The sequence below is a fragment of the Zea mays genome, chromosome 8 (genome assembly GCF_902167145.1).
Source record: "Zea mays cultivar B73 chromosome 8, Zm-B73-REFERENCE-NAM-5.0, whole genome shotgun sequence".
Taxonomy (NCBI): domain Eukaryota; kingdom Viridiplantae; phylum Streptophyta; class Magnoliopsida; order Poales; family Poaceae; genus Zea; species Zea mays.
In genome coordinates, this window is record NC_050103.1 from 142,851,657 (window position 1) to 142,864,872 (window position 13,216).

Below are 13,216 nucleotides of genomic sequence, written 5' to 3' on the forward strand. Positions count from 1 at the left end.
TTTATAATGCCAACAGGATGGCTTTATCAAGTTCTAGATTATGACTGGTTTGAAGCTATTAGCACTGAGCCAAATAAAGGTACATGTATGACTATTTATCTTTTTTCCATTAGACTATACATTAATGAGTTAGTACTCTTGTTTGAACATTTATAATAATAATTTTGTTAGAATATGCATTTCCTTTTCATTAATTATCTAGGGGTAAATAGAATATTGGGGTTAGCTTTATATAGCCTCCTATGTTCAAGAGGAATAGCTTATCCCTTGAACTTTAAGTTGTCACTATTCAGTTCATCTCTATATGTGATTCAAGCAAAGTGTTGACACTAAAGTTCAGAGAATAATAATTCACTTATCCCATGTTTTATAAAAAGAGATTTACGTGTTGTATGCATTACTTGTGTTGCTTTTGGGTATCCATTACGACATGTTATTTTCTCAATATAGTTTTAATACTATGGACAGATGTTGACTTCCATATCAACGGTTGATGATCTAAATTACCTTGAAAAGACAGACCTATTATGTTGTCAACATTCCATCATATTTTTTTGCTTGTTGGAAGGTACTATAATTACCACTAATGGTCAGTCCTAAGGGTTTTTGGTGACTTTTTATTAGAAACTTATGACAGTTGATTTGAGCATGATGCTAGGTTGTGACGCCCTTATTACAGAGAGGACATAAAAGAAGGTTAAAGTTTTTAGTGGATGCGGGAGAGATTAACTGTGGAAGGTAAATAACTGGAAATATATTCATCCATGTTGGTTGTCTTTTCACTTAGATCCTTCATAGCCATTGTGCGAATGGATGTCATGTTAGCAGAGTTGCGGTGGCGTGACAGGGACCACTGACATGTGTAATGTATTTCGTTCAAGTTTGTACTACTACTACTGCACATGCCTTTGTAAATTAGTAAGCATTGTAAATTAGTAATCGTAATATGGAATTTGTAAATGGGTAATCGTAGTACGCCAACATTAGATGATTTGTTTTGTTTCCTAGACTAGATTCCTCTCATCAGCATTGATGGCAGCATTGAGGTATATCCTTTTTCTCTTTGCTTTCTAAGAATATGATGAGTTTAATCCTCATTATTCTCCCCTGCAGAGGAAAGGTACGCGAATCCGAAACATCTGGCCATTTTGGACAGGTAAATGGAGTTTATCAAGTACCATATTCATAAGTAGAGGTGCCTATTATAAAAACATATCCATAGAGTTCCAGCAGTCATCCTGTTGTTGAAAAACCTGTTACTAGCCCTTTGGACAAAAACTAAAGTCTGGGTGTTCCAGGTTTGTACTCGGGTGTTGCACTGACCAAGGGAATCGTGTTTTCACCCTCCTAACATGTTGATCGATTACATGTATCAGCCTTGATAGATAATTTAGATTTTAGGGAATTCCAATTTGTTCTAATTGGTTAGAGTAAGTGTGATGCTGGAATGTGGATAATTAGTTTAGTCATAAATGACAACCTTGGTTGTGTTGCAACTTTTGAGTGTGGAAATAACTAGATTAAAATAACAAAAATTATGTATGGCTAGGATCACAAATGAATTATGAAACCTTCTCGTAACAGTATAACATATATTTGTACATAAGTTATCGTGATATTATATGTTCCCGTTGCAACGCACGGGCATTCACCTAGTGACTCATAAGAAGACTAAAATGACCTTTAACATTCTCCTGTTATTAGTACAATTGAACTAAATGAGGGGTAAATGTGGAATTAATATGGTTTAATTCCTTTTAGCACATATGTGAAGAACTAAAAACTAAATCATTTTAATCCATATTTTAGTCCTAGTGTTTGGCAAAAAAGGACTACAAACTAGAGACTAATCTTTAGTCCTCTAACCAAACATCCCCTCAGCTGCCTCATTTTTTGTCTTGGTGAGGAATTAATGAAGTTGACACTGAAAGGGGAATTTCTCAAAATCGGTACAACAGTTTTGCTGGTTTTTGCATGCACTGTAGTACTGAACGGTACAATTTCTATATTAATATTTGTAAGAAAAAAACTCAGGACAATGCATTTTCTGTATTGGTAAATATTTTTGTATTTGTAAAAATACAAAAATAGAAAATATAATTGACTACAAGTTTTTGTATTTGTAAAAATAGAAAATCTAATTGACTGCAAGTAGCACGATATGTACTGATCTATAAACAACAGACTCACTGGGGAAAAAAAGAAAAGATAGATCTTATTAGCTTGTCGACACATGACATACAACAAAAGAGCAGAGGGGTTGATGAATCGCCTCGGCAGCTAACCCCACATGGTATTAAGCACACGGGACACATCTTAGGCCCCGTTTCAATCTCACGGGATAAACTTTAGCTTACTGCTAAACTTTAGCTATATAAATTGAAGTGCTAAAGTTTAGTTTCAATTACCACCATTAGGGGGTGTTTGGTTTATAGGGACTAAACTTTAGTCCCTCTACTTTATTCCATTTTAGTTCATAAATTGTTAAATAGGGAAACTAAAATAGAGTTTTAGTTTCTATATTTAGTAATTTAGGGACTAAAATGGAATAAAATGGGGGACTAAAAATTAGTCCCTAGAAACCAAACACCCCCTTAGCTCTCATGTTTAGATTATAAATGGCTAAAAGTAACTAAAAAATAGCTGCTAAAGTTTATCTCACGAGATTGGAACAGGGCCTTATTCAGGATGTGTTACAATTTACGCTCTGTTAGGGTACACAAGGCAGCCAGATCGAAATCTAACAATTTTTCGGGGTGTAAACAACAGGAATTGTTTTCGATGTGGGTACAAAACTGATTCAAGCACCAGCTACAAGTCTACAACACGTACAGTTTTTTTGTCTCTGCTTTGCACTCGAGGCACATGGAAGAGTAACTTCCACGCAATCAGTGTGTTCTATTGCTGCAGCAGTTTAGCATACAATACATCCGATGACCTTCATCAACTGTCAATCGCTGGAACAGCTTTGCTTGTTTGGTTAAATATACATCCGGTGGGGCGCTCCATGTGCTAAGATCCCATACCAGCCACTCCCTTAGCTTTGGCTGCCGCCTGCTGTGCTGCCGCGGCGGCTGCAGCTGCTGCCGCCGCAGCTGGTGATGCCGGGGAAGCTGGGGCCCTCTGTGGTGCTTCGACAGTATGTTCTTGTTGCTGTTTGTTACGTACCTGGGCCAATATGTTCGTTATCTGGGCTCCTGTGAGGGTCTCGTGCTCAAGAAGTGCGTTGGCCAGAGCATGTAGCTCTTTATTGTGTTTCGTAAGGATGGTCTTCGCATTATTATACGCGTTCTCTAGGAAATTCTTCACCTCCTGCTCAATCACAAGCCTGGTTTCTGAGCTCACGCTCTTTCCATCGTCCTCGTAGTTATAAGAGACAAGGCCAACATGCTTGCTCATGCCATACTTGGTAACCATCGCTCTTGCCATTGCAGTTGCTTGCTGGAAGTCTGACGACGCACCGGAGGTCACCTCAGTATCCCCAAATATAAGCTCTTCTGCCACGCGGCCTCCCATGCAGACATCCAGTTTCGCTAGCATCTGTTTCCTTGACACACTAGTCTGGTCTTTGTCAGGGAGTTGGGCCACCATTCCTAGGGCCACCCCCCTGGGTACGATGGTAGCCTTGTGGACAGGGTGAGCTCCTTCTGTGTGGATGGCAACAAGGGCATGCCCACCCTCATGGTATGCTGTCAGCTTCCTGCATTCATCAGAGATAACTGCCGACTTCCGCTCACTACCCATCATGATTCGGTCCTTTGCATACTCAAGATCATTCATTGTGACAGATTTTGCGCCATCCATGGCAGCCTTAAGTGCAGCAACATTTACCAAGTTAGCAAGGTCTGCACCGGAGAATCCGGGTGTTCCTCTGGCAATGATCATTAAGTCCACATCATCACCTTTCAAGATCTGCAATAAACAAATAGGACGGTAAGAGAAAACGATTTCATTTGAATAACACAGGAACAAGAGTTCTCAAGAATCACCTTTGACATATGGGATTCTAGGATTTGACGTCGACCTTCAACATCTGGGTTGGGAACAACAATATGGCGGTCAAAACGCCCAGGTCTGATTAGGGCTTTATCTAGTGACTCAGGAAAGTTGGTTGCAGCAATGACAATTATCCCCTGGTTCTGCTTAAAACCATCCAACTCGACAAGCAGCTGGTTCAAGGTCATCTTCATATACTGTTGATCCTTAGGATTCCGGCTCCCACCAATTGCATCTATTTCATCAATAAATATTATGCAAGGAGATCGTTTTTTTGCTGCAGCAAAAAGGTCTCGCACTCTCCGAGCTCCAACACCCACAAACATTTCCTCAAACTCGCTTCCACTGCAAGAGAAGAAAGGAACACCAGCTTCACCAGCAATAGCCCTAGCTAGCATGGTTTTCCCAGTGCCAGGAGGACCAACAAGCAAGACTCCTTTCGGAAGTTTTCCACCAAGACGTGTGAAGCGCTGAAAACAAGAGCACAGTTTGTGAGCATCATACGAAAGACAAAATGAAAAATAAGGTACCTCCAGGTGTTGTCAAGACGAGATGAGCTTCATAAAAGCAATAGAAAGGATAGATCAATGATGAACTAATTAATGGCAACTTTAAAAATCTATTCAGTAATCAGTACTCCCTCTGGTATCAAAATACAAGTCGCTGGAGCTACAAACTCAAAGTAGTCTAAAACATGTCATTCAATGTTTTAGCAGCAGTTTTGGTCAAAATTGTCCTTGCATATGCAGTCCCGAGACACCGGTAACTACTCTACTCAACGTTTCCTCTCCTCAACTCCACGTGAATATGCAGTCCCAAGGCACGCAAGCAATGTTTCCTCTCCTCAACTCCTTTCTCCAGCTACCGGTGCTAGATCGCTGCCCTATCTTACCACCATGGAGCACGAGCGAGGCGAGGAGCACAACCAGCACGGCGAGCAGGACGTCGTGACTGAAAAATGTGTGAGCGCGAATGACTGAAAAAGAGCATGCATGCAAAATTAGGAGACACACAGCTGAAAGCGACAGGCCATGCAAATGAGAGCAACCCAGCCCACGATGGAAAAGGGTAAAAAAAATAGTACCACCATGCAAAAACGATGGAAAAGGGCAAGAATACAGGTGTCAGGTTTCGAACCTAGACCACATGGCTTAAACGAGACGTTGGTAACCACTTAAGAAAGGAACGACAGCTTGCCGTATTTAATAAGGGCACGACTGGAAACTAGACTCTTGATGCATCAGTCCTTGGTACGTGTAATCATTTCTAAAACGACTTGTTTTTTGATACCGGAGGGAGTAACATAAAGAGCATTGTAGTTACTAATAGCTGGAAGAGTACTGCTGATAGAATGAGACCAAACAGTCTAAGCACTGATTTTTCACAAGTGTGTGCAAACAAAGGTATTGGTTGATGACTCCAAAAGCAATACATGGTAAAAAAAACTGGGAAGATTCAAGCATGATAGTATCACATCATGGCAATGGGATCATTTTTAACGGCCCCTACCCCCAATCCCAAAGAACAGCAGGTGGAGGAAACAATTCAAGTAGCATTGTTTGACTTCAAGAAATATACCATTTTTCAAGACTAATGATTAAAAAGGTGTCACCTTGGGATCTCGAAGATAATGAACTATTTCTTCAAGTTCAGATTTTGCTTCATCAACACCCTTTACATCACTGAATTTTGTAGTAGACTCTATGCTTGGTTGAACCTCTTCATTCAGACCAAGACCTACATTCAATCTATAAAGGGTTAATGGGCTGACTTGCCGTTCAAAAGATAATACATATCTTTCACAAAAATCAAACCTTTGCTGATTCCTCTATCCTCGATGAGAGCACCGATGCCCGAAATAAGAAGGAAAGTTAGTGCAATGCTTCGGAAGGTACGCCAAAGCTGATCCTTAAATTGACCTGTCTCTGCTGTGACCATGTGAATAGGTGCATTTGCAGTGCCAAGAGCTCCATCCTTTGTCAGTTGACCAGCACCAATTAAAGCTGGAATGCTACTAAAGCTTTCTTCCCCCCTTGTCAAGGAAACAACACCTGTACAAAAAATTCATAAATAGAGTTTTTAAGTCATGTTGAACAAAGGACGTGCATTACCAACTTATGCCGCCCAGGCTTCACTACAGGAATTTGAACTATAGACTCATATACACAGAAGATTTGGATATGTTTAGATAAGAGCACAAAAATAAAGTATTATAGAGAGAACATGTTTCCCTGAATTATTACTCTAAAAATCTAATGTGTTTGCCTGCATATATAGTACAAAACAGCAATAAGTGGTTTAAGATTACCATTACTCTCACAATTCTCATTTTAGTAAACCTCAATGTCCAAGAATTTGGTAACACGTACAAAACTAGAGATCTCTCTTCAATTACTAAAGAGATTCGTGTTTTAGTTGTCCATCCAACACACGCATAAAACCTAAGTGTTTCTGTCGTCTCAGGCACCAAAAGCAGTTGGAGTTCATTATGGACGATGTGGCCTACAAGTTGGAGTCAGACATGAACATTGGGAAGAGAAAAGACTCGCATGAATATTCTCCGGTAGACTTGCTTACACCTCAAATTAACTCTGATAATTTTTATTCGGTGCTACATACAAAGCAAGCACAGACAGTGGATGAATTCATAAAGGATGAGTACTAACCTATTTATTAGGTTAATTTTCAATCTCCTCTCATCACTGAATGCTGAGCCCACCATCGACCGATTCACATACCATGCAAGTCTAACCCCTCCTCACATCCATCTGGGGCAAAAGCAGGCCAGGCCCCACCGCGCTGTCCTGCGCGCAGACAGCAGAGCTGGTGCTCAACTGAGTCAGCAAGCAGGAAGGCACGCGGGCCAGCAGCTATGATAGAACTGCATGTGCCAGGAAGCAGCAGCAGCAGCAGCAAAGCTGGCAGCTGGGTGTGCTCGGTGTGGCTGCCAGTACCTCCGGGGCTCCGGGCCATGCATGTGTGGTGTTTTCCACAACCACTAGGATTAGCAGACAGCTGCAGCAGTTTTTTTTGCCTTGGCGCGTAAGGGAAACAGGCAATAGCATCCATTCTACACAAGCCCAAAGTTAGCCAGGAGGATGGAATAAAGGTGCAGAGGTGGTTTTGGGGCTCCATAATATCAGGACATGTAAGCAACTCTACACTTTCCTAATAAAAATAATGAAAAAACAGAGAAACCCCATGGAAAACAATATCAGGTTTCTTTCTTGCACTCTCCTTTCTAATCAGACGTGCTTCCACACGTCTCCTTCCTCGCTTCAAAAAGGATATCTGTTACCACATCTCTTTCTCAAAACAGGTGCTACTAGCGAACACTGCCGTTGAAACACGTGATGTGAATGGCGTACACAACCAGGAGACAGCGCTAAGTTTTCAAGGGCCTTCGCCCATAGCAAAGCACGAGCATATTTACTAGTCAAAGTAAATCGGAACTACAGTAGAGCATAAAGTTTTTTTACAGCATATGCATTTGTTAACTGCTGTGGTTTATTCATAAGGATAGAAAAGAATTTGTATCCAAGACATAGGCATCAAAACCTACTAGCAGAGCATTGGATGTATCCATAATATAAGAACACCGCCACTATACAGGTGTTTTTCAAGTGATGCTACAATTGGAAAAATAAACAGTAGCTGCATTGCACATATAATGTAACAGAATGCAAAATTTTCTCAGCTATGAAATAAAGGAAATGTCTTAGGACTTTGGTACCTCTCTGCAGTGTTTTAAGCAAGGCACTCTCGTCCAGCCTATCAACCCTTACAAGAGCTTTTACATACTCCGAAAGTGCTGCGGGATTAGAATGTAATGAAGGATGGCTTTCAAATATTTGTATGACACGCTCCGGGTCACTTCTGTAAATCTCTTTAAGAAGAGAGGTTTGGCTTGGTGATTCTAGGTCTCGCACCCGGCGTGCAAGGCTACCGATGTAACTTGACTGGTTCCTCTCTTGCAAATTTTTAATTCTGGCACCTGGAGTGAGCAACAAGACCATATAGATGTCAAACAATGGCACTGAATAGTGGCACTGCATTGAAGAAAGTCATATAATATATACCAGATGCATGATAGCCATCACAAACAACTTTAGTGTGTAAAGAAAAATAATATATATATAAATTTGGACAGCAAATGATATGGAAAGTCCTACAGTGAGCATGGTACCTTTAGGAAGATGCAAATGTCACACAGTTAGGCGGCAACATATTAATAGAGTAATAGGAAACAGATGCCCAATGATTGATTGTCACCTCCGTGTACCTGCAGTGATGTCACTTTGAAAAGCGCCCAAAGGGGAGGAAGCAACTAGTTCATTGTAGATTGCTTTTGTTGGTCGATGCCTTGCAATCTGTGACGGAACAGCGCACACACACACACACACACACACACACACACACACACAAACCTGGATCAGTTAAAGCACCAAACATTGATATGTATACATACATCAACAAGGATAGAACATAATAATATCACAGAGCCAATTATTTGATTACACATTTGTTACATAACATCTCAAAATTCATTATTCAAATGGGCTTGCCATCAATTTTAAGTTCTTACTGCTCTTCCTAAGAATTAGCTTCACGAAACGCAGAATTACAATATAGCAGTGTGTTGGGGCGAAGGCGAACACGCCTACCCCTCGCTCGTCGACCTCTACATCAACATTCCGCAGGCCGAAGGCCGCGCCAGCAGGCCCCACCGGCCGGGCCGCGGACGTCGTCTGTGCGAAGGCCCAAGCGCCTCCTTCGCCCCGACAAGCCTAGGCGAAGGCCCCCGACGACTTCAAGGACCGGGTGATCGAAGCCTCGAAGACTACAAGGCTTTGTCCCCCTCAGCGCGAGAAGGGGCCCATGTGCAATTCGGCCCATGTCGTGGGACCACGCCCGCAAGTGCCATGTGGGCCGCGTCTGTAATAAAGCATGTTGTAATGACACACTGTACCCCCCCCCCTATGAGGGAATATTCCGGGGATAAATTAGGTAACTGAGGGCCTAGCTGTCCTTGACAAGGGCGGGCGGTCCCTCGGTTACCTATAAATCCCCACGTACTGTGCCAAAGCAAAGAGAGAGAACACTATTGCCTCGACACCCTGTGTTTAGAGGCATTAAACTACTCCCACCACTTCCCTATTGGATCCTGCTGTCCCAGGAGGCAGGTTCCAACACAGTGCAGATTATTCAATTGTGATCAGCAATTGTTACAGAACATCTCTATGTTCATTATTTAAATGGATTTGCAATCAGTTTTTAGTTCTTACTGTTCCGTCCTAAGAATTATTTTCACTAGACACAGAACGATAAATTGACAATACAGCATAGCTGATTAAGATTGTGAGCAACAATTGTCACAGTAGATCTCAATATCCATCATTAAATGGACTTGGCATCAATTTTTTTAGTTACTATTATTGTTATGTCCTAATAAAAAGTATAAATTAGTATCCCAGGACACAGAACAACACGCTAGATGACATCTCGACTTAAATCTAGAGTTTCCTGTAAATGCTCATACAGATACAGGCTATCACAATAATCTGACGACAGGTCATATAATAGACCATCCAGAATTTTAAACTTAAAGACAAGATTCTTTCGATTAGTAGCGGAATTAATAACGAATACAAAACGCAAACTGGATCACTGTTTGGCCAAAATCAGTAGCCTCATCGCCTACATGTTTCATCAGCAGAGACATCCTCACAGACAGCTCCCAAGATAGCCATGTATACGAACAGACATCTGCAGACGTTGTTCGTATGCGCAGAGCCTAACAACGCAGCTCGCAATCCCGCCCAGACACACAAGATCGAAGATTTGAGGCCACCACCGTATCTCAATACAACAATAAAGCGCGGTAACGAAGAAAAGGTCAGGCAGAACTCTCACCTGGGTGAGGACGCGCCGCCACGCCATGGGCCCGAATCCCTAGCCCAGCGCCACTCGGCCCACGGAGATTCCGAAGAAGAAGCGCCCACGCGGTCTGGGAGGACGGACGATCCCAACGGAAGCGAGCGGTGGGGAAGCAGGATTTGGGGGTGGTCGGTGGCGGCGCGATAGAGGAGGGCGCGGGATGTGAGGGTGTAGGCGGCAGCGGCTTAGGTCATGGGCAAGCAGTCGAAGCTTCGAGGGCGTACAGGAAAAGTGAAGGAGAGGAAGACGACATGAGTGAGAACGCCCTCGATTTTTTGTCTTTTTTAAATTGTTAGGCTGTATGCCTGTATCCGGCAGCACAAAGTGTATATGTGTCACACTCTTTACAAACAAAAATCGAATGTATAACATATATGTAATAGAATTCATTTTTCATATATATGTTGTGCCACAAGTGTGATATATTAAAAGATAATACAATAAAAACGTAAAAAGAGTATAATAACTTTATTACATTATCTAAACTTAAAAATCTTGAACAATATTATCATCAAAGTACAACAAAAATATTATGGGTAATCTCTCAGAGGAAGATGACCGGAGCGTCGCTGGACTCCATACTCGTCAACGTTTTTGTCAAAGTCTTCCTCATCACCTTCTGATAAAAATTTTAACAATAGGTGAACTCACTTACGGTGAGGGCTTAGCAAATGGGAGGAACTATGCAAGGTTAGCAAGGTAGGCTATGGTTACGTGGTAAGCATTTTAGTTGGTCAATATTTTATTAGCAACACCTAACTTACTATTTGTAAGTGTATCTCAAAACCCAATAAAATTATGAGCATAATGATTATATCTCAAAACACTTAAGTGAAACTATTTAAACAAACCATTTAAAAAACCACGGGATCACGATTTTGACTCCATCTTTAGGTTCAATTATCATGTGAGGGTACATGCTGCTCTTAACCATGATCACGGCTGACATATCAGTTTTACACTCTGCAGAGGTGGTACAACTTTACCCACATGACGTGTATCTCTTATTGTCGACGTTTCGGACCCCGGGGGACCCTCAACCGGGCCGACCAGTGAATTTTATCGTTGCGTGCCCCTGCCCAGATGGGTTGGCGCAAGATGGAACACAAGAGGGAAATGCGGCTCGTGTTATCTCGCACCAGGGGGTGCTCGTAGTAGGGGTTACAAGCGTTCGCGCGCGAGAGAGAGAGTGAGCCTGTTCGTTTGCTCGTCCCTCTGCGCGACCCTCCCGCATGAAGGCCCTGGACCTCCCTTTTATAGATGCAAGGAGATGGTCCAGGTGTACAATGGGGGGTGTAGCTTATGCGCTAACGTGTCTGGCAGAGAAGTGCCTGAGCCCTGTATACATGTCAACGTGGCTGTCGGAGAGGTGCTAGAGCCCTGTGTACGCGATAACGTGGCTGTCGGAGAAGTGCCTGGGCCCTGTAGAAGCACAGCTGGCGGTGCTGCTGGGATCCTGCTGACGTCTCCTTGCTTCCGTAGGGGGCTGAGAACCACCGTCGTTATGGACGCACGCGGGGAGCCATCATTACCTGTTACCGAGACGAGCCAGATGGGACGCCGGTCTTGTTCCCTCGTAGCCTGAGCTAGCTAGGGGTAGGGTAATGATGTATCCCATGTGGCGCGGTCGGTCCGAGCCTAAGGTCGGGCGAGGCGGAGACTTCTCCTGAGGTCGAGGTCGGGTCGGGTGAGGATGCGATTCCTCTCGAGGCCGAGGCCTAAGGTCGGGCGAGGCGGAGCTTCCTGTTGCGCCCGAGGCTGAACTCGGCTGTTGTCAGCCTTACCCGGGTGGTTGGCACAGCAGTCGGAGCGGTGTGAGCGGTGCTGTTTTCCTGTCAGATCGGACAGTAAAGGGGTGAAGTGACTGCGGTCACTTCGACCTTGCCGACTGCGGCACGCGTGTCAGGATGAGATGTCAGGCGATCTTCGCATTGAATGCGCCTGCGATACGGACGGTTGGTGAGGTGATTTGGCCAAGGTTGCTTCTCGACGAAGCCTGCCCGAGCTGGGCCTCGGGCGAGCCGAGGGTGCGCCCACTGCCTGAGGAGGCCCTCGGGCGAGGCGTGAATTCGTCCGGGACTACTGTTCCCGCCCGAGGCCGGGCTCGGGCGAGACAAGATTGCGTCCCTTGGTAGACGAGGCCTTGACTTGAACCGTGCCCATCAATCTTTGCAGTTTGTGCTGAGGGTGCTTACCAGCCGTGTTTAGGAGTGTTGGGGGTACCCCTAATTACGGTACCCGACAGTAGCCCCTGAGCCTCGAAGGGAGTGTTGGTACTCGCTTGGAGGCTTTGCCGCATTTCTCTATGAGGGGACCGACCTTTCTCGGTTATACTTTGCTCCGGTGGGTGCACGCGAGCGCACCCGCCGGGTGTAGCCCCTGAGGCCTCGGAGGAGTGGTTTGACTCCTCTGAGGTCTTAATGCTTTTCGTGATGCTTCGGTCGGCCTTGTTGTTCCCTCATGCGGCCTGGTCGTAGCCCGGGTGCATGGTCAGGTTCCGAGTTTTTAGGCTGGTTTGTTGACGCTGTCAACGGTTTGGCCGTAGCCGGGTTGCGAGAGCAGCCCCCGAGCCTCTGCACGGAGCGAGAGGACGATCAAGGACTGTCTCGACTTTTATTATACGCCCCTTCGTCGCCTTTGCTCAAGGAGGAAGGGGGGAAAGCGCCATGTTGCCGTTGGAGGGCGCCGAACATGGTGTCTCCAGTGAGTTGCTAACGGGTGATCCGAGTGGACGCCCGTGCCCCGTTCGATAAGGGTCGGCTAGTGGCCCAGAGGCGCGCTCCAAAAGTACCTGCAGGTGATTTGCCGGACCCGGACCCATTCAATAGGGTCCAAGGGCTCGATGCCTCCCTCTGGTGGGATTCTGTTACAAAATCGCTCCTGCTGGTCTCAGAAATGTCCTAGGGTACCTCGGGAGCGTAGCCCGAGCCTCGGCCATGTAACAGACGTACCCAGAGTCATCCCTCACTCTGCATGCTCTGGGGCGGCTGTCAAACCCTTCCGAGGGGCCAGCCTTCGAACCCCTGATCAGTAGAGGGCGCGGAGCCCAAGTGCTCTGGGGCAGCTGTCGAACCCTTCCGAGGGGCCAGCCTTCGAACCCCTAATCAGTAATGGGCTTGGAGCTCGAGTGCTCTAGGGCGGCTGTCGAACCCTTCCGAGGGGTCAGCCTTCGAACCCCTGATCAGTAAGGGGCTCGGAGCCCGAGTGCTCTATGGCGGCTGTCGAACCCTTCCGAGGGGCCAGCCTTCGAACCCCTGATCAGTAGGAGGGCTCGGGGGCCTGT

At 44.9% G+C, this 13,216-nt stretch overlaps 1 protein-coding gene across 1 annotated transcript; it reads right to left on the minus strand.

The window, feature by feature from the left end:
- Positions 1–2,641: 2,641 nt before the first annotated feature.
- On the minus strand, positions 2,642–10,164 carry LOC100384366 (ATP-dependent zinc metalloprotease FTSH 4 mitochondrial). Its single transcript, NM_001349058.1, has 7 exons — positions 9,910–10,164; positions 8,279–8,366; positions 7,730–7,990; positions 5,811–6,047; positions 5,609–5,733; positions 3,990–4,466; positions 2,642–3,912 (listed from the first exon to the last, which is right to left on the minus strand). The coding sequence occupies exons 1-7, from the start codon at positions 9,934–9,936 to the stop codon at positions 3,013–3,015; spliced, it is 2,115 nt and encodes a 704-aa protein (NP_001335987.1). The 5' UTR covers positions 9,937–10,164; the 3' UTR covers positions 2,642–3,012.
- Positions 10,165–13,216: the final 3,052 nt, after the last annotated feature.

Excerpts from the sequence above, each read along its gene's own strand:
- LOC100384366 (NM_001349058.1), bottom strand. The coding sequence starts at position 9,936 with ATGGCGTGGCGGCGCGTCCTCACCCAG. Across the intron at positions 5,734-5,810 it reads GGATAGAGGAATCAGCAAAG|GTCTTGGTCTGAATGAAGAG; the intron begins GTTTGATTTTTG and ends GATTGAATGTAG. Across the intron at positions 4,467-5,608 it reads ATTATCTTCGAGATCCCAAG|CGCTTCACACGTCTTGGTGG; the intron begins GTGACACCTTTT and ends TCTTGTTTTCAG.